Source organism: Beta vulgaris, chromosome 4, assembly GCF_026745355.1.
Source record: "Beta vulgaris subsp. vulgaris cultivar EL10 chromosome 4, EL10.2, whole genome shotgun sequence".
Taxonomy (NCBI): domain Eukaryota; kingdom Viridiplantae; phylum Streptophyta; class Magnoliopsida; order Caryophyllales; family Amaranthaceae; genus Beta; species Beta vulgaris.
Genome location: NC_079205.1, coordinates 39,929,018 through 39,946,592, shown reverse-complemented (window position 1 = coordinate 39,946,592; position 17,575 = coordinate 39,929,018). Strand labels below are relative to the sequence as shown.

At 36.9% G+C, this 17,575-nt stretch overlaps 2 protein-coding genes across 14 annotated transcripts; one reads left to right on the top strand and one right to left on the bottom strand.

Annotated features, from left to right (window-relative positions):
• The first annotated feature begins 1,981 nt into the window (after positions 1-1,981).
• LOC104891265 (protein ROOT PRIMORDIUM DEFECTIVE 1) lies at positions 1,982-12,265 on the top strand. Of its 10 annotated transcripts, none has more exons than XM_057394292.1 (7): positions 1,982-3,464; positions 4,375-4,475; positions 8,168-9,870; positions 9,950-10,443; positions 11,126-11,335; positions 11,436-11,577; positions 11,680-12,265. In XM_057394292.1, exon 1 carries the CDS (start codon positions 2,179-2,181, stop codon positions 3,445-3,447), a length of 1,269 nt encoding a protein of 422 aa, XP_057250275.1. In that variant the 5' UTR covers positions 1,982-2,178; the 3' UTR covers positions 3,448-3,464; positions 4,375-4,475; positions 8,168-9,870; positions 9,950-10,443; positions 11,126-11,335; positions 11,436-11,577; positions 11,680-12,265. The 10 variants fall into 10 exon arrangements, with proteins under 10 accessions (XP_057250275.1, XP_048499059.1, XP_057250274.1 ...); XM_048643102.2 differs by having other exon boundaries at positions 11,126-11,577; positions 11,680-11,779; positions 11,978-12,265; XM_057394291.1 differs by having other exon boundaries at positions 4,378-4,475; positions 11,126-11,577.
• LOC104891266 (sucrose synthase 7) lies at positions 7,944-12,819 on the bottom strand. Of its 4 annotated transcripts, none has more exons than XM_048643100.2 (15): positions 12,470-12,819; positions 11,943-12,097; positions 11,653-11,845; positions 11,451-11,569; positions 11,158-11,374; positions 10,976-11,071; positions 10,719-10,892; positions 10,509-10,625; positions 10,262-10,428; positions 9,918-10,142; positions 9,256-9,822; positions 8,977-9,115; positions 8,825-8,881; positions 8,377-8,400; positions 7,944-8,286 (listed from the first exon to the last, which is right to left on the bottom strand). In XM_048643100.2, the coding sequence occupies exons 1-15, from the start codon at positions 12,701-12,703 to the stop codon at positions 8,122-8,124; spliced, it is 2,649 nt and encodes an 882-aa protein (XP_048499057.1). In that variant the 5' UTR covers positions 12,704-12,819; the 3' UTR covers positions 7,944-8,121. The 4 variants fall into 4 exon arrangements, with proteins under 4 accessions (XP_048499057.1, XP_010675236.2, XP_048499058.1 ...); XM_010676934.3 differs by having other exon boundaries at positions 8,377-8,406; positions 12,470-12,818; XM_048643101.1 differs by having other exon boundaries at positions 8,147-8,286; positions 8,377-8,406; positions 8,802-8,881; positions 12,470-12,818.
• Positions 12,820-17,575: the final 4,756 nt, after the last annotated feature.

The following is a 17,575-nucleotide window of genomic DNA, read 5'->3' as shown; positions in this document are numbered from 1 at the left end:
TTTGCTGATTACGTGCTTGTCTGTGTTTGTGATCATGGCTTTGCCTATTGATCCTGTGGTGATCCTTCGGGGAGCAGAGTCAATAAAGCATTGACATTACAGGTTCGAAGATGCATACCATTGGGGAATCTGGAATGGAGAGGCTTTTATGTCATTAGTATTACTTAAGTTGTTTTCGTAGGAACATCTTTACTTAAGTTTGAGGTTTATTTAGTTGGTGTGTTTAAGTTGACATTGTCATTTGGTTTCATAAGTTTAATAAAGTTGATTTTTGTTTTAGTAAGTTTTCCGCTGCAAAATTCTGAGTAAGCCGAAACGTTTTCACACGGGCGATAATGCCTGGGTAATTCTCTAAGTTTTATATTATAAAGTATTTTCTAGAAAGAGAGAATTATCGGGGTGTTACACAACCACTTGGACTTAACTTTGACAACTGAATGCCATGTGATCAATAAGATTCCGTTTGTTTTAGATAATTATATAGATGATATTGAGAATATGTTTTATATGATTATATAGATGATACCGAAAATAAAATAAAATTTTAACGCTTCTTTGTTGTATTTGCTTTAATGTCTATCTAGATGGATGGTTAACTATTCAAAGTTTAACACTTGTTTTAGGAATATAATTATATATCTATTTAACTAGTAATAAAATATAAGTAATTTAGAAAAATAAATAAATTAGATAATTAGTTGTTATACTTTGAAACGATTTGATTCAGTTTGATTTTGTTAAATTTAGAATGGATTCAAACAATTTTCAGTTGATTTCAAGTAAGTTTCAACTTTGTTTTTGTCTGTTAAAATCAATTTTTCATTTAATTAATTTCATTTCAGCTGATTTTCTATTCAATTTCAGTTTCGTTAAATACAATTCACTTTATTCCGGTTGACTTTTTAATTTCACTTTTGAGTTATACATCCATTCAGTTCAACTTAATCGACAACATGTTTGCAGTTCAACCAACCCTTTCCAACTAGAGCTGTCAAAAAATGACCTGATCTGATAACCCGACCTGAACCTGTAATGACCTGTAACTGACTTGCACCTGAAATTTTGGCAAAACAGGTCACATGAAACCTGACCTGCACCCGACCTGATAATAACTGATACCTGCTCTTGACCCGATACTTTATGACCTGGACCTGAACCGATACCCGCCCAAAAAAGACCGATAACTGAAATGACCCGACCTGACAACGATTTGAACCTGATTCGACACCTAACCCGATTAGGACCTGAAACTTATTATAACTCGACGTAACTTGTCATTAGCCCGACCTGTTCGGCCCGTTACCTGATTTTACTAGACCTGTTGTGACCCGGTACATTATTTTACTTGACTTGGTTCTACATCTTACCCGATTTTACCTGACTTGTTGATTGTTGATAACTCGATTTGTCATTGATTTCACGACATAGTAACGTAAATCATAAATTAACACTACTATAAAAAGGCATATAACTAGATGAACTATTCAAGCATTGATTTTCAATGAAATCTTAAATAATGATACAAATTTGAAGCGACGCCACACAAAATTCATGACATGTTCCGTACTCGAAGCGACCCGAAAGTGACTTGAAACCAAGTATGGTATAACCCGATAACTACCAAACTGAACCCGACTCGAACCTGACCCAAACCGCTATTGTCCTCACCTGATAAGTATCCGACCCGTGCATGATCTGAACCTGAAAGCACCTGCTACAAACCTGCTATAAACTCGACCCGACACCACATAATCATGAAAGATGACTTGTCCCGAAATTGACCGCGTCGAACCTGACCGAACCCGGAAGAAGAAATTATCCGAGACAGACCTGACCGAATTACGACCGTTCCCGACCTGTTTGATTTAATGACCTGACACGACCTGACCGAACATGACCTGAAACCTGAAATGACCCGACCTGAACCCGATCCGAGTAACTGAATTGACAGCTCTATTTCCAACCAAACTGACAAGTGAAGTCGTATTGCTTCATTTTGGGTTTTATCTAGGTCAATGAATGTGTGTTATTTCGGGCCTCGGGGTCACTTTTTCATTTGGATGACTTTGGTTCAGGTGAAATCAGTTTAATTTGGTAATTGGAAATTGGAAAGGGAGGGAATTTGACATCGAGAACCGTTGCTTGTAACTTCTAACTTCTCTCTTTCTCTCTTACGACATGAGATCACCATTGTTCAAAATTCTTTCAAACAACACATTTTATTCTCAAACATCCCCAACATCACCATTCACATTTGGCCCATTCAATTTCTCCATTCAAAGAAGATGGAAAAAACCCGCTGACACTGCACAAACCCGTTTAGAGTTTCGAACCCGGGACCTGAAACTTGACTTCTTCACTTCCCAATTGAGGAAACTTAACATTGCACTCCAACTGTTCGACTTAATGTCTCAAAGAAGACGCCCTTATGTTTCAGTGCAAATTATGTCTCGTTGGACGAATTTAGTTGGTCTTAACGTTAGCATGGGTGATTACATTGGAGTATACCCACATGTTTTTGAGGTTTTCACGCACCCAGTTAGGAAGAATGTTTGTTGCAGTGTTACAAGAAAGATGATGGCTTTGTTGGAGGAGGAAAAAGTTGTGATGAAGGAATGTGAATTGGACAATGTTAGACGGATTAAGAAGCTTTTGATGATGTCAAAAGAGGGTATGCTTCATTTACATGCTCTGCGATTGGTGAGGCGAGAGTTGGGGTTGCCAATTGATTTTAGAGAGTCAATATTAAGAAAGTATAGTGATGATTTTAAGTTGGTTGATCTTGAGGTAGTGGCTTTAGTGCAGAGGGATGATTGTTTGGCGGTTGCGAATGTAGAGCATTGGAGGGAAAAGGAATACAGAGAGAAATGGTATAGTGAATTTGAGACCAAGTATGCTTTCCCTATGTATTTTCCTACAGGTTTTAAGATAGAGATAGGATTTAAGGACAAGCTAAAGAATTGGCAAAGATTGTCTTATGTGAAGCCTTATGATAGAGAGGTTAAGCGTAGTCGTACCAAAGCTGGGATTGAGCGTTTTGAGAAACGAGTTGTCGGAATATTACATGAGTTTCTAAGCTTGACGATTGAGAAAATGATGAATGTTGAAAGATTGGTGCACTTTCGGAAGGATTTCGGTATTGAGGTTAATTTCCGTGAACTGTTATTAAAGCATCCTGGGATATTTTATATCTCAACTAAAGGAGATACTCAGACAGTTTTTCTTAGAGAGGCATACAGCAAAGGTGCTTTAATTGAGCCCAACTCTCTCTATAATGTCCGAAGAAAAATGCTGGACCTCATGTTGCTTGGTAGGCGTAATACCAAAGAGTTGAAGGTTGACAAAGTGAGCATTGAGGAGAGAAGAAGCGCAGCTACAGACAAGAGTTTGGAAAGTACAACAGATGGAGACTGGGTCATTCCACTTTTGGAGAGATCGGACGATTAAAGTTGCTATGTAGTTTGGTGAGAATCTGAGTGCATCTAGTGCAATCATATCATCCTATTGTTTACAGTTTCAATTTGAGTAGAATTAATTCAATGGTTCTTAGCAAAACCTTTCTACTATCGTTTTATGCAGCACTACTGCAGTGTTGATGTAAAATAACATAGCTTTGTGGTTGGATTTAACATATGTGTCAGTAAAATGCTGCTAGAAATCAAGGCTAGAGGCGTTACTGCTTAAGATAAAGATCCCATTGATGTTTCATGGTTAATTGTGGTGACTTTCATAGACTTCAATACTTCATGTGAAAGTTCGAGGTAGGTAGTTAATTTTTTTTTTTTTGGTTGTTTCTGGATGCTGGTCATCCTTTCGTCGTTTTCTTTGTCATTTAGAATAGGACTTGGAATCTGAAGCCATAATGTATCAGCTAGTGTATGACCAATCTTGTGCAGACATAATCTATCAGTTAAGGATAAATAAAATCCGAATACTTTGACTCTCTTCAAATCTTTTGTTGCTGTCTTTTAGTACATAATATATCAACGTAATTTGGTACTTCCCGAGGGCTGATTGCAGGAGGTCAAGCTGAATTTGGCCTTACCTCAAATTATGCAACGTAAAAGATATATGAACTATGTTATTACTAGTCCTTCTCATGGAAGTATGGCTCTATATACATCTTGGGCAAAACTTTTGAATATTTTAGTTTAAGGAATACTTTATCTTGCTCCCTTGTGTTCCTATAAATGCTATAGGGGAGGCTGTGGTCTAAATGGGGCAACTTTTGATGCAAGCACAGAAACATTTTGGATCTGTATGTAATAAAAAAGAATTATGGATGTGTGGCTGCTAAATGCCAAATTCTTTCTTGACCTGAATGTTGCTGTGTTTTTTACCTTTTTTCGTTATTTTAACTTTTATTCTTTTTAGTAGCGCTGGAAGGAAGATGCAAAGGCTCATACAGAAGAATTTCAAATTCTTGTATTGGTACAACCCCTGAAGATTTTAGCAGCTGTGCTAGTAGTCGCTAGGTAAGCTAACTAATAACTCAACTTCCACATGGAGAAGCTTATATATTTCAAGTTGTTTGGTACTGTTTCCTTATAAGTTTGGTGAATGAGTGCAATGTGGGCCTGTGGCTGCTTATATACCATATTTTCCTGGCATATAACATCTTACAATCTTCAAATGACTAAATAGCCTATCCTACATACTCTTGAAAATTTATTTTATATTGAAATATGTATCGTGGTAGACTAGTAAAATATTCAGCATTGTGAATTTTTGGACCTTTATGATGGACAAAAGTGCAAAACCTTATATTCCAGAACAGAATATCTTTCAAGAAAAAAGAACATGCAAAAATAGATGCTAAAAAGTTAAGGATCATGATTATAGAAGTACCCAATGAATTATAAACTATCTCTGCTCTTAGTTGTCCTTTTGTAGGATACGATAAATGATGATAATAGAAAATAGTTTATGTTTAGTTTTGTTATGCCAAAGTTTATGGGAATGCAATATGATCCCACAAGTGTCCAGGTATGTTCTTTTGAAGAAAAACTCATTACTACTCAATACAACTGCAAATTGCAATAAACATGGTCGAATGGGCGGAGTAGTGTAGGTATTGCATTATTAGTTTGTTAGGAGTAGATTGAAGAAGATAGAGGTTGGGGGGGGGGGGAGTGACTCATATTCCTTTGGAAAGAGGAGAGTAGGGAGAGAGGATCATGAAGAACATCGCTGAGTGTTATCTGCAGTTTCTACTTTTGAGAGTGCGTTAAGCCACTAGAAATTGATACTATATCTCTGACTACTCTAATTCCTAGTTTGTTGTAAAAATCATCTTTTCTTCCCTTAATTCCCAATGCCCAGATTTCAGTTACAGCAATCACCTGAAGAGTGCTACTGGAAATTGAAGATACACATATTGCACGTGGATTTGCATTGCCACTTGCCACAGACATTGTAAAAGTACACAGATTCATTACTATTGTCACTATCTAGTAATCTTAAATTGGCTGTTAGAAGAAGTTACTAGATTGCGCCTAAAAAAGAAAAATGAGAAAAGGGATCCTGAAAGATTTTTGAGGCTTTATTTGAAAAACAACCTTCCGAGTTTGTCTGAAAGTTGAATATTTTAAATTAAATTATCCAATTGATAACAAAGGTAAAAGACATATGAGATCCAAGAACAACTGATGCAAAATTTTGTTAATCCTTTGACCTAGCAGCTCCCTTCAGATTCAAAATTTGAAGCTGCCACTGAATGAAATGAGTGGGGGAGCTTCATTTCTCTTTTTTCTAATTGCCAAGAAGTCATCCAAAATCTACTCACCACCCATTTCAAATTCAGTCTACAAGAAGCTGGACAGAGTCTACAGTGTAGCCATGTTTGATGAACTAACTTTAGGTAGAGGGGTAATTTGGGTAGTGCACTATAATTTAATTACAATTTAGCTTGGAAATTAAGTAAGAGAGTTAATGAGGAAAAGGTGCTATAAATACAGCAGATTAGTTTGGTGATTGGGAGAGCAGAAGCCTCACTAAAGCTTGTAATTATCGCTTTTTCTAGAAACTTATCAATCAAAGTCCATTTAGTTTCTTAATCTTCTTCCCTAATCTACCATATCAATGTCAGTCTCTTACACCGTGGCCCATGCCATTGGACCTTATCTGTCTATCCGAATTGCTACCCAAACAATCAGCGTTTTCTTGTTCATTCTTTAGATGATGCTAGTAGATATTCCTTCTAGTTGATGAAGACTAGTCTTATATGCACGTGATGCGTGCGAAAACATATAAAATTCTTCATATGTAACGAAGATAGAGATACACTGATCATAACTTTTTGTAATTAAAGTAGGTAGTTAGTCTTTTTTTTTTTCTTTTTCTATATTTTATTTTTTGGTGTCCCCCATGTGTTGACATATATAATAGAGATTTGAATTGATTTTGTAATATTTGTTGGTAGTTGGGGGTATTTAGGTAATTAAGGGTGGACACCAAAGGATCAGGAGTTCACATATGGAATAGAGATACTACTTCGCTCCTCCCATCCATTCCTAGTAGATCCTTTTTTAACTCTAAGAATTGAACAAAGCAATTTTGTCTAGGCAAGTCATGGGAGGTATATACCGCCTAAGGGCATTAGGATCATGCTGCCACAAGTGTCTTTCTATGCGTCTTTGATTCACTCGTTTTAGCTCTTTATTAGTCCTCTCTAGGCTCCTTGCTTCCTTACAAAAACCCCATCTTGCAATGTTTTTTTTTGGGGGGTTGGGGGGGGGGGGGGGGAGGGGGGGGTTGGGGCGTGGGGGTGGGTGTGGGGCGTGGGTAAAGGATTTCACAACTGGTCAGGGGAGGCCGATGTTGACTTGGATGGAGAGCGCTATAGACGATATGATGAAGTCAGGTTTATAGGAGCATGTAGTACGTGGTAGAAGATAATGGAGGGAGGCCGATGTTGACTTGGATGGAGAGCGCTATAAACGATATGATGAAGTCAGGTTTATAGGAGCATGTAGCACGTCTTTTTTTATTTCTTTTTCTATATTTTATTTTTTGGTGTTCCCCATGTGTTGACATATATAATAGAGATTTGAATTGATTTTGTAATATTTGTTGGTAGTTGGGGGTATTTAGGTAATTAAGGGTGGACACCAAAGGATCAGGAGTTCACATATGGAATAGAGATACTACTTCGCTGCTCCCCATCCATTCCTAGTAGATCCTTTTTTAACTCTAAGAATTGAACAAAGCAATTTTGTCTAGGCAAGTCATGGGAGGTATATACCGCCTAAGGGCATTAGGATCATGCTGCCACAAGTGTCTATCTATGCGTCTTTGATTCACTCGTTTTAGCTCTTTATTGGTCCTCTCTAGGCTCCTTGCTTCCTTACAAAAACCCCATCTTGCAATGTTTTTTTTTGGGGGTTGGGGGGGGGGGGGTTGGGCGTGGGTAAAGGATTTCACAACTGGTCAAGGGAGGCCGATGTTGACTTGGATGGAGAGCGCTATAAACGATATGATGAAGTCAGGTTTATAGGAGCATGTAGCACGTGATAGAAGATAATGGAGGCAGAGGTTCCAAGTCGACAACTTCCGGAGATAAATTTTTGACTCATGCAGCCGACCCCATTTTTGTGGGATTTAGGCTCTGACATAACAGTCATTAGTAGGCAGGAAGGCCCGAAAAAGACTGGTTAGAAAATATAAGGTGCACAATTTCTGCTAGCAGATTTATGAAGATAAATTAGTGTTCCTTATTTCCCAGTGGTTGAAGTACCTTTTGGTGCTTACAGTATATTTACTTTCTGAAGTATAAAATATGTATGCTGACCCAAAGTTTGGATACCTTTATCGTTTCTAGTATGACCATGCTAAGTTGAGAAATACATTCAAGTTATTAAAATGAGTAGAAGCAGGGCGTTTGGGGGGCTGGGGGGTCAGAAAAAGAATGGGAAGAAAATAAAAGATGTACAGATTCTGCTGGCAGAATACGAAGATAAAATGATTTTCCTTATTTTCCAAGTAGTAGTCGAAGTATAATCTTCTCATGCGTACAGTAAATTACTTTCTGAAGTATAAAACATGTTGCTTGATCCCAAAGTTGAGAGACATTTCTCTTTTGGAATTGCTTTACAGATTATTTACAAGAACATTGTCGTTGTCTTATTGACTAGTCAATGCCTTTTGACTATGGTATGTTGAGAAATAGGTCCAACGCATTAAAAAGAATGAAAGGAGGAGGAGAGGAATGACGAGCAGTCTCGAGGTCACTGTGTTGGATGGGGAAATCCCGAACTTTTTTGCGCGTAGAATTAAGCCCCGAACCACCTGAAAGTAGTAAATTTCATTGCATTATGTCAAGCAAAGAAACGCAAGAAACATAATTGCAAAGTCATTGACTGCTATGTCCCAGTTTACCTCTGTATCCGAGTTGGCTGACGCCTGTTGCTGGAGAAGAGAGATTGAGTTAGATCATGGTAATATTTATGGAAAATAGGAGAAAAGTAGGACATTGAATCCTGTTAACTTGTGTTGCTTTGCATGATTCATATATGATGCATTAATTACCTTATTATGGCTCAGATTAATATTTCTTTTTCGATTTCCTTCACAATTTTACAGTTCGAGTATTGGCCAGTTCTCATGTCCTTATGTTTCCAATATGGAAAGAGCTCTAGTAGACTTTTATTAGTAGCTAAGATGAAAAGGAATAAAACAGAGAAAATATAGTTGTTCGTTAAAGCTGATATATCTTACGTAAGTTGATCAGATAATTACATCATGGAATAGCCAAGTTTTTTTGCATCAAGAAAAGACTAAATATAAAGAGAATAACAGCATGCCTTTTTTGGGGCTGCGGTCTTACTGTTGTCTTTGGTACTGGCTTTGGAACTTCAAAGCTAGGGATAGGCACAGTTTTGACCTGCAACAGGTTTATATTAGAGCTATAAGCCTCTAAAAATCATATTTTCTTTTTGTGAGCTGATATGATCAAATCTTGATAGAAACGAAACATACCAGGTTCCTATATTTGAGATTGTAGAACATGTTGACGTATCTTTGCTTTGCTTGCTTCTCAGCTTTGTTTAGCATTTTCCAGAAAGAATACATGCTGCCCATATTCAACAGTTTGTTCGCATAGATCTTCCATGTGTAGCTGCACAAGAAAACAAGGAAGAAAAAAAACTATAAAACTCTGTCTAGTTGAGTATGATGATTCAGCAATACATAATATGCTTTACTGACAGTATTGCTGTTAGATTAAGATAGAATCTAGCTATATTGGATTGCTATTACCATTCATATATTCGTTGCAAACTAGCTGCTGAGACAAGATTCCACTGTTCATCATCATCTTTGCACCTCTGGAAGAAGTCAGCAATTTTGTTGCTTGATTCATCTCCATTGAGGGGATCGATATGAAAGCCAGAGACTCCATCAACAATAATCTCCGCTGGTCCACCTTGATTGGTAGCAAAAGTGGGTAATCCACAATTCATTGCTTCAATGACTGTAAGACCAAATGCTTCGTATAGCGCAGGTTGCACAAAAGCACCTCGTGTATCAGCAATGCAGCGATACAGCTCCCCATTTCTGTATTTGTCAGTCTGGGCAGCAATCCATCTAAACTGACCCTTTAATCTGTACTTTTCCATCAATGTGTGCATCTTTCTTATTTCAGCCATTTCTTCTCTATCCTTTGATTTAGAGGGATCAAAGAAGCCTGCCACAACAACAAGGTTGACAAAACTCCTGAGTCTGTCATTCTTGCCATACCACTCAACCAATCCACTAATGTTTTTCACGGTATCCAGCCTTGCCATGGAGAAAATGATGGGTTTCTTCTTGTCTTCTAGAAATCCTCTGTTGGAATTTAAAAAAAATACCATATATACTGAGTATCGAGTACAGGTTAGCTTAGTTATATGATGCATTTACTGGAATCTTTTTGTACTTACACATGCTCATCATTATCCTTATCATTATACAGTAACTCTTGAATAGCTGGATGAAAGTGCGTGAACCGTCTCTGTGCTTCTGTAAATGGAAAGTAGACAGTTTGGTCGGCCCCAGGTGCGGTAATGTTAAATTTTGGATCAAAAACATTGATGCCTGAAACCACCCGATATAGTCCTGGAAGAGTGTATGCTGCATGGCTTTCATACTGGCCAGGTCTATCTTTGCTGCATAATGACAAACTCCATATTGGTATTTGATAAAATTGCTTTATGCTTTATAGAATGCTGATCAAATTTTTACATTAGAAATTTCAATACTAAATGGAGAATGATCTATGTCTGACCTTCCTGCAATTTCTTGATATGTGCTTGTGATGATGAAATCTGCCGAGTTCATTGCAATGATATCTGCTGTGAACTGACATGAAAAATGGTACTTCGGATCCTTCTGTCTCCAGCTGACATCTGAATCTTCATACTTTGTCTTTTCTAAGGCATGTGCTATTGTGGCCTATCAAGACAAAAGGTTAACTTCAGAATAGAGATATACTATATTCTTACTATGGTTGTTGATTCCTGAAATTATGTTACCAGTGTTACTCCAAGCTTGTTTGCCATGAGTGATGCAACTAGATTTCCGTCTGTATAATTTCCAATTATAATGTCCGGCTTTCCTTCCATAAGCTCAAGGATTTTGGCTGTGGCGTCCTGGTGTCATATAAAAAAGAACTATGATGAACTAGAGTAAATATAATGATCCTAAAACATAGCAAGTCTATTGGTAACTCAATCGATACATGCCTGGGTAAACCTCTCAAGGTATGGATATATATCAAATCGAGAGACCCACTGGCGGAGGATCCCATTTTCTGTCTTAAAAGGAACGCGTAAAATGTTGGAGTACTTGGTGCCCTCAATTGATTCCAGTTCTTGATTGCACTTGGTTCCTTGAGAATCTGGAATTAGCCTGGTAACCTATATACACAACACCAATCAGCTGTAGCTTAATGGCTTTATAAATTGAAATGAACTGATGATATCAATCTTAGAGTACCCACCACTAGAATTTGGGGCTTTACATTAAGCCCTTGATTCTTGTATCGGATGAGTAATTCCTCTTCCAGTGCTCTGACTTGATCCAGAATATATACCACCTGCAATAGCATAATAATATGATCACATTTCATGTACTTTGTCTTCTTTTGCAGGCTGTTATAACTAGTCCCTACCAAACACATACCTGTCCCCCAGTATCTGGCAAGCCAAGAACATTTGCTTGGCCAAAGTAACCGTGTACAGAGAATATCACAACATTGAAGATCGTTGGAAGCCTGCCAAAGAATTTCTCCACGCTCACTGGGTCTGGTGCCTGGAGCACCTCAGAGAGAGAACGCATGAACTCTTTAACTCTTGCTGCGGTATCACCCCATCCTTTCTCAAAACCCCACTCCTTGAATCTGTTAATATTTTAGTATCAGAAAAAATTATTTGAAATTTCTGGCTATGCTCACGAGGAAGTCAAACAAGATATACCTCAACTCGAAGTTGTGAAATGGTGTGTCGGGTGAAAGTGATGAAAGAAACACGTCAGCTACAACCAATGCTGCCTGGAGCTTTGCTGGCGTGTTCAGTGTCTCATTGATCATTAGTTTCTGATGAGGTAAAATTGGAAATTTGAGCAACCATGTTGAAATACATATATGCAATATGATGTATATACAGAGTGCTTTCTTACGTCATCGTGGTGTTTTAATAAGAGCAGGTGTTCCACAAGAGGTTTTGTAGCTTCCTTATCTGCCCATAGTTTTGAACTCAAGAACTTCGATATGAAATTCACTCCATTTCCTATGGAAGAAGACAGGGTAAGGTGTGGGGTAGAGTGTTCAAGTGCCCCAAAGTCCACCTCTAGTGCATTTTCATCTTTAGCCCTGTCATGTTCACACAGCACATACTTTGTTTAAGACAATAGTTTCAGAAATATTGAATTAGTTCTTCTCAAGAGAGATTTTATTCTACAAAAAATACCAGTTCTCGTCATATATAGTCTCTTTGAATTTCAGGTACTCCGTTGCATTAATGCCTTCAACTGTGAGATCGTGAGCATTTACTTTAACGTATTCCCAATAGCCGGGACTGGGTCTTACTGCGAAGGCAACATGAGGAGGAACAACAGCCGCTTCCTGTGGATTTTTAGACAGCCTTTAAGTATTAAGTATTACCTTACAGCCCCCCCTTCCAAGAAAATGGATGGTAAGAAAAAAGAACATTAGGAATGTTTTATACTTCCTCCAAACTTTTTAACTACAACAGTTTGACTTACTACGTTTATTAACACACGATTTTGTCCATTTATGTCTTTACTTACCTACTAGTAAAATCATAATATTGATATTCTGAGAACATACATTGAGAGAAATTTAACGTCTTGCATACTAACATTTAGCTTTCTATATTAATAAAAGAAGTATAGTCAAGGTTAGTGCATAAATAGTGCAAAAGTAATTGAAAAGAAATGAAGTATGTGTTTAGTCTAACTAAACAATGAGGAGTACCTGGGTAGAGCACAGTATGTAGCCAAGTGTGCCTTCTAAGACTTGAGTTCTATCGACATGATCATCTATGGATTTCTCAAGCTCGTCCATAAGATGATGGAGCTTCATCAACCGTTTCCCCTGCTGCAGATACCGTGCAAAACACTTCTTCATTAGGTACCTTCTCTCCCTTAATGCTTCTGGCATGTTATCTGCTATTGAATCGGATTTCATCAATGCTGGTGAAGTCGCCATTAGGTGTAACTCCTGTGTTGCTCGGCTTCTTTATTATTGGGGTTGTGGGAGTTGAGTTTTCTTTTCTTTGTATAGGGAAATATGTAAGGTTGGTTTGTGAACTAGAAACCTTATGCCCAGGTATATATAGTTTTAGAGAATGATATAAAAGTAATAGAAAAAGGCAAGAACATTCCTTATGACTTCATGAGGTTTTAGGAAAGAATGCATTGGAGAAGAGAGATACCTTGTTTATACTAAATAAAGAGAACTATATTTGCTTTACTCTTTATGCGTTCTTTTCTTCTTATAGTTGTATTCCTTGCCTACTCAAGTCATGCAAGAAATTATATACTTCTAATGAGACAGTAATTATTTTACGATACATACATAATACATTTCAGTACTAGGAGTACTACTATTAAAGGTGAAGAACGTAAAGCTACGGGTGTCTTTTTACATGACGAAAGTTGGAAAGGTTTTTTGGATTCTGCTTTTTACCCTACTAGCCTTAAAAGTGTATAAAAAAAGGCAACTCTATCTATTACATTGTGACCTTGGACTATCAGCTTAACGAGAAAGTTTACTACTCCGGGTATTAGTTTGGACACTTAGATTGTTTCTAGGTCCGCACTTACCCAGTTGGTGCTTATCGGATTAGATTGAGTCGGGTCAATTTGGCATTTGGGTCCAATTGAAATGAGTCAATTAGGCCCACTAGGTTCGGTCAGGTATCAATCAAGAGTTGGATCATGTTCGATGCGGGTCATTCCGATATAGGCTGTAAGCGGGTTAGTTAGGTTTGGCTTGACTTTATCTTCGGTTGAATCCTTTTAATTTCAGTTGGTTTTCGAGTTGGGTCCTCTTTCTTTTTAAGCTATTTGGATCATATCATATTCTAAACCAGGTCATTATTGGACTTGGGTTGACTTCGAGTCAGATCATATATGAATCGAGTTAATTGGATTCAATTGAATTTTGGATCGGGTCATATCTAGCCCAGGTTATAGTCACATCATGTCAATCTCAAAATCAGGTCATTATTGAGTTCGGGATGGCTTTAGATTGGATCATATTTGGTATCCGATTATTGTATGTCAGGTCATTTTCGATTGTAGTTGAATTTCGGATGGAGCCTTATCATGTTGGGGTTATATTCAGATAGTATCATTCTTGAAACTGTGTCTTTATCGGGTTATGTTCCATTTGTAACTTAGTCGGGTAATTTTTGGTATCAAGTTATCTTTAGTCAAGCTATTTTTGGTGTCAGTCTAATTTTGGATAGCGCCTTATCGATTAGAGTTATGTCCAGTTTGTTCATTCTCAAAATTATGTCCGAGTTATGTTCCAATTTGAGGCTTTTGGTTTTATATTCATCTTGGTCTTCTCATGAACTTGAGTTATTATGATCTTACCAGCATTCTCTATATCGAGTTATTATCAGTACTTGTCTAGTAATTTTGAAATTGCATCCCTAATACCAATTGGACTAATGGAGAATACGATTGTACAACTATACGATTATTAATCATAACAAATGATAATCATATACGTAATATTTAAGTTTAAATAATTAATAAGTGAAACAATATTTGTTATACACTTAGATTGTTATCATACTGTTTATTGTCATACTATTCCTATTTTATGCTAATAGCAACATTTTTCATACCCAGTTATTCCGTATTAATTATAATATCTAATTTAGACATGATCCCACTTTTTTTTTTTCTCACTACAACTATACCCAATATCTATATTGAAATGATGAAAACTAACAAAATTTAACCACTTGTGCGCACACATCCCTCATAAAATGATCTACCTCCTTAGTGTTTTTTACGCGTAAGACTTTCCTAAAAGGGAAATAGTTAATCCTTTTTATTTTTGTTTTTCTTTTCTCTCTATCTCTCTCCAATCATATGAGCTTTCTCCTTTTTTTTTTTTCCTTTCTACTTCTTTCACACCCAAAAATTACATTGGAGTTGACGAAAAAAAAGTATTGCGAGTAAAAAAATGAAGGAAATACATGATTCACCCATAATAAAAATTCACCCACTACTTTCAATCACATAAACTTTCACAATAAAATAATTCTATTACAATCATGCCCCACTTCATCTACTTCTTAAAAGTTTGTGCAAAGGTATGTTGTGATTAATATGGGAGACAACTAGTATATTGTTAAACATTCAAAAGATTTTTTCATATAAGGAGTTTAGCATCACAATTATATCTTTTAAAATTAGTAAACCATGTTGTGTCAATGACAGGTGAGTTGAAAACAAGTTGGGTCAAATAAGTAGGGTAAAATCAAATCTCAAGTAGTAACAAGTCGGGTCAATAACAGGTCAGACTGAAAATAATTTGGGCCAAATAGATCATGGAATGTAATTGGTTTGGAAACGTCAATTATATCTTGAGTTGAATCGTTTTTGGGGCTTTTAGGGGTCGAATTTTAATTGGATCGTGTCAATAACAAGTCAAGTTGTTTTCGGGTTGGATACATATAAGGTTCCGGTGTATATTATTAGGTCGAATAGGGTCACGAGGTAAGTTCGAGTTGGTTTTGACTCAACACCTCTTGGATCATAACCAGGTTTGATGAGAGTCTATTTCGATTAGTTTCACGGGCCAGAAGCAGACACCTCTAACTTCTTCTAAATGTTCATCCTGACTTCCCTAATTAGGATATTTTAGAAAGTTCTCCCTGAAGAGAATATTACCTTATTTAGACAACAAAAGATAAGAGAGAAATATCAAAAAGTAAGATAGTTTTTCCAAATTGTAACACACTGATTGCAAAACATGGGTTTTCGTTAGTTTCATCCTACATAGGGGATCGAGTCGGGGTTTATGCATCCACGCATACAATGGTTTGCAACCCGACAAGAATATTACATTCATTTCTAAAATCAATTTTTTAATGCACTGAGGCTTGTATACAAGTTTTTTGTGGTTTAGTATATTGGAATGTTTGAAGGATATTTTGGAGCTTTGATTTGGGTTAAGGATCATGGATATGGTAGCTTAAGTTTTTTATTTTCTTGTTTGGATGGAGATGGCTGACTTTTTGAACTAGTGGATAAAAGAGGGAAATAACTCATATTCCAAATAATGTGTATTTTTAATTTTTTTATTATTATCAAGGTCTTTTAAATGATTTAAGTTTTATCATTGAATTAGAAGCACAAAAAATGATCGGCACGAGTTACATTATAATCAAATTGAAAGTGTAATGATATTTTATTAATTTGATTTAAATAATTAGAAGGCTTGATAACAATAAAATCGTAAAATGACATAGACTCGACACGAAGAAAATAAAAGAGTTAGGGGAGGGAATTTCCGACTCAACGTATAAAATTAATGTTAAATGAATAACCCCCCCCCCCCCCCCATGCACTGTTGAGACGATGCCCAAGGGGTTGTTGTTGTTGCTGACTTCTAATGCGTTGAAATTGGAAGTCTACCATTCTTACCTATATCCTGCAGAGTATTCTTTAAGGCGCAACATACAAATGTTAGATGTCTGTTCGCTTGGTGATATTTGCAGTAAGAGTTTGAATTCCACTTCCTAGACCTATTCTCCGGTGTAGGGTCTGGAGTGGGACCAATATGTTGGCACGCTCGTTTTGCATTAAGCTTAGTGAAGGTTTTTTCTACAGAAATGCCTGAAGGAGTAAAAGTTATTTGGGCCCTTTGATAACCCCTCTTTTTAGTAATTAAGGCATTAACCTCGTTGCTGTTAGATCTAGAAGGATTACTGGAACTCTTTTTGAAAGAGTCGTTGTTGTTGTAACCCTTATTTTTAGAGGCATGTATCTCAACCTCAATTTGTAGGCCAACCCTGTAGAGCTTTGTGAAGATAATAGGTTGGAATTTTATGTGATCTCCGTACTTGGGATGCAAGTTACGGATCACCTGTCGAACTTGATCCTCTTCCGATGTCCTATTATTCATCTATGCGGCCTTTTCTCTCTACCTATTAAGGAAGGTGACGAAGTCTTCACTGCGGTTTTGCTTGGTTAATTAGAACTCACAAATACCAATAGGAACCTGAGTGTTGGAGCGATATTGCTTACGAAACTCTTCTTTGATGTACTCCTAGTCGTTTAGCTTAGTTTTGTTCAATGATATGAACCACTTGGATGGATGTGCATATAAGGTTAAGGGAAAGAAATAAGCAAACAAGTCCAAGCTCATGCTTTTGATAGCCATATAGAAATGGAGAAGGCTCTCAAATGATCGTCCGGGTCTTTGTCCCCCTTGAATTTTGGAAAATTACTGAACACTACCTTTTTAAGGAGTTTTTTTCTTAGTTCAGGATCTATCAATGATGCCATGGCCATGAAACCGACTCTCGAGTGCAGGAATTGACTGGATCAATTGCTCGAGTTTTTTGAAACTCAAGTGAGTCTTGGACTTGACAAGAGGTGGTGATGGTGGAATCTCGTCCTGAACCTGTTCTTGAGTTGTTGGCTTTTCCCTTAGAATTTTGATCTCCTTGTCTTTATGCATTTTTTTTATTCATCACTTTTCATATGTTTATTTTTTCTAATCAAATAAATGTTCCAACATTAAAATCGATAAATTAACAATTGAATTAGGAACCTAGTAATTTGATTACTTAAAAATGTATCACAAAAATTACTCTTTTGCTTGTTCAAATAATAAACCAACATAGATTATATAGCTTGGTTGTTAAAGCTTGTTTGGTTTGTTGGATCAAAGGGGTCATATTTGCATAAAAAGAGAACGTGAATCGTATTAAGTTGAGGCCAGTGATGAAAAATTTGATTCATGATCATATTTATAGCCTCACCCCTGAACGCAATCTAGGTCCATTGACCAATTATCCTATATTGGATAAGTCTCTAAGATGTCTCTATG

Bases quoted from the DNA above. Each gene is read 5' to 3' on its own strand.
- LOC104891266 (XM_010676934.3), bottom strand. From the start codon at position 12,703: ATGGCGACTTCACCAGCATTGATGAAATCCGATTCAATAGCAGATAAC. The intron at 11,072-11,157 runs GTATGTGTTTGG...ATGCTATTGCAG, and splicing joins TGCCAGATACTGGGGGACAG to GTGGTATATATTCTGGATCA. The intron at 8,407-8,824 runs GTAAGACCGCAG...TCTCTTCTCCAG, and splicing joins AGCCAGTACCAAAGACAACA to CAACAGGCGTCAGCCAACTC.
- LOC104891265 (XM_057394295.1), top strand. From the start codon at position 2,179: ATGAGATCACCATTGTTCAAAATTCTTTCAAACAACACATTTTATTCT.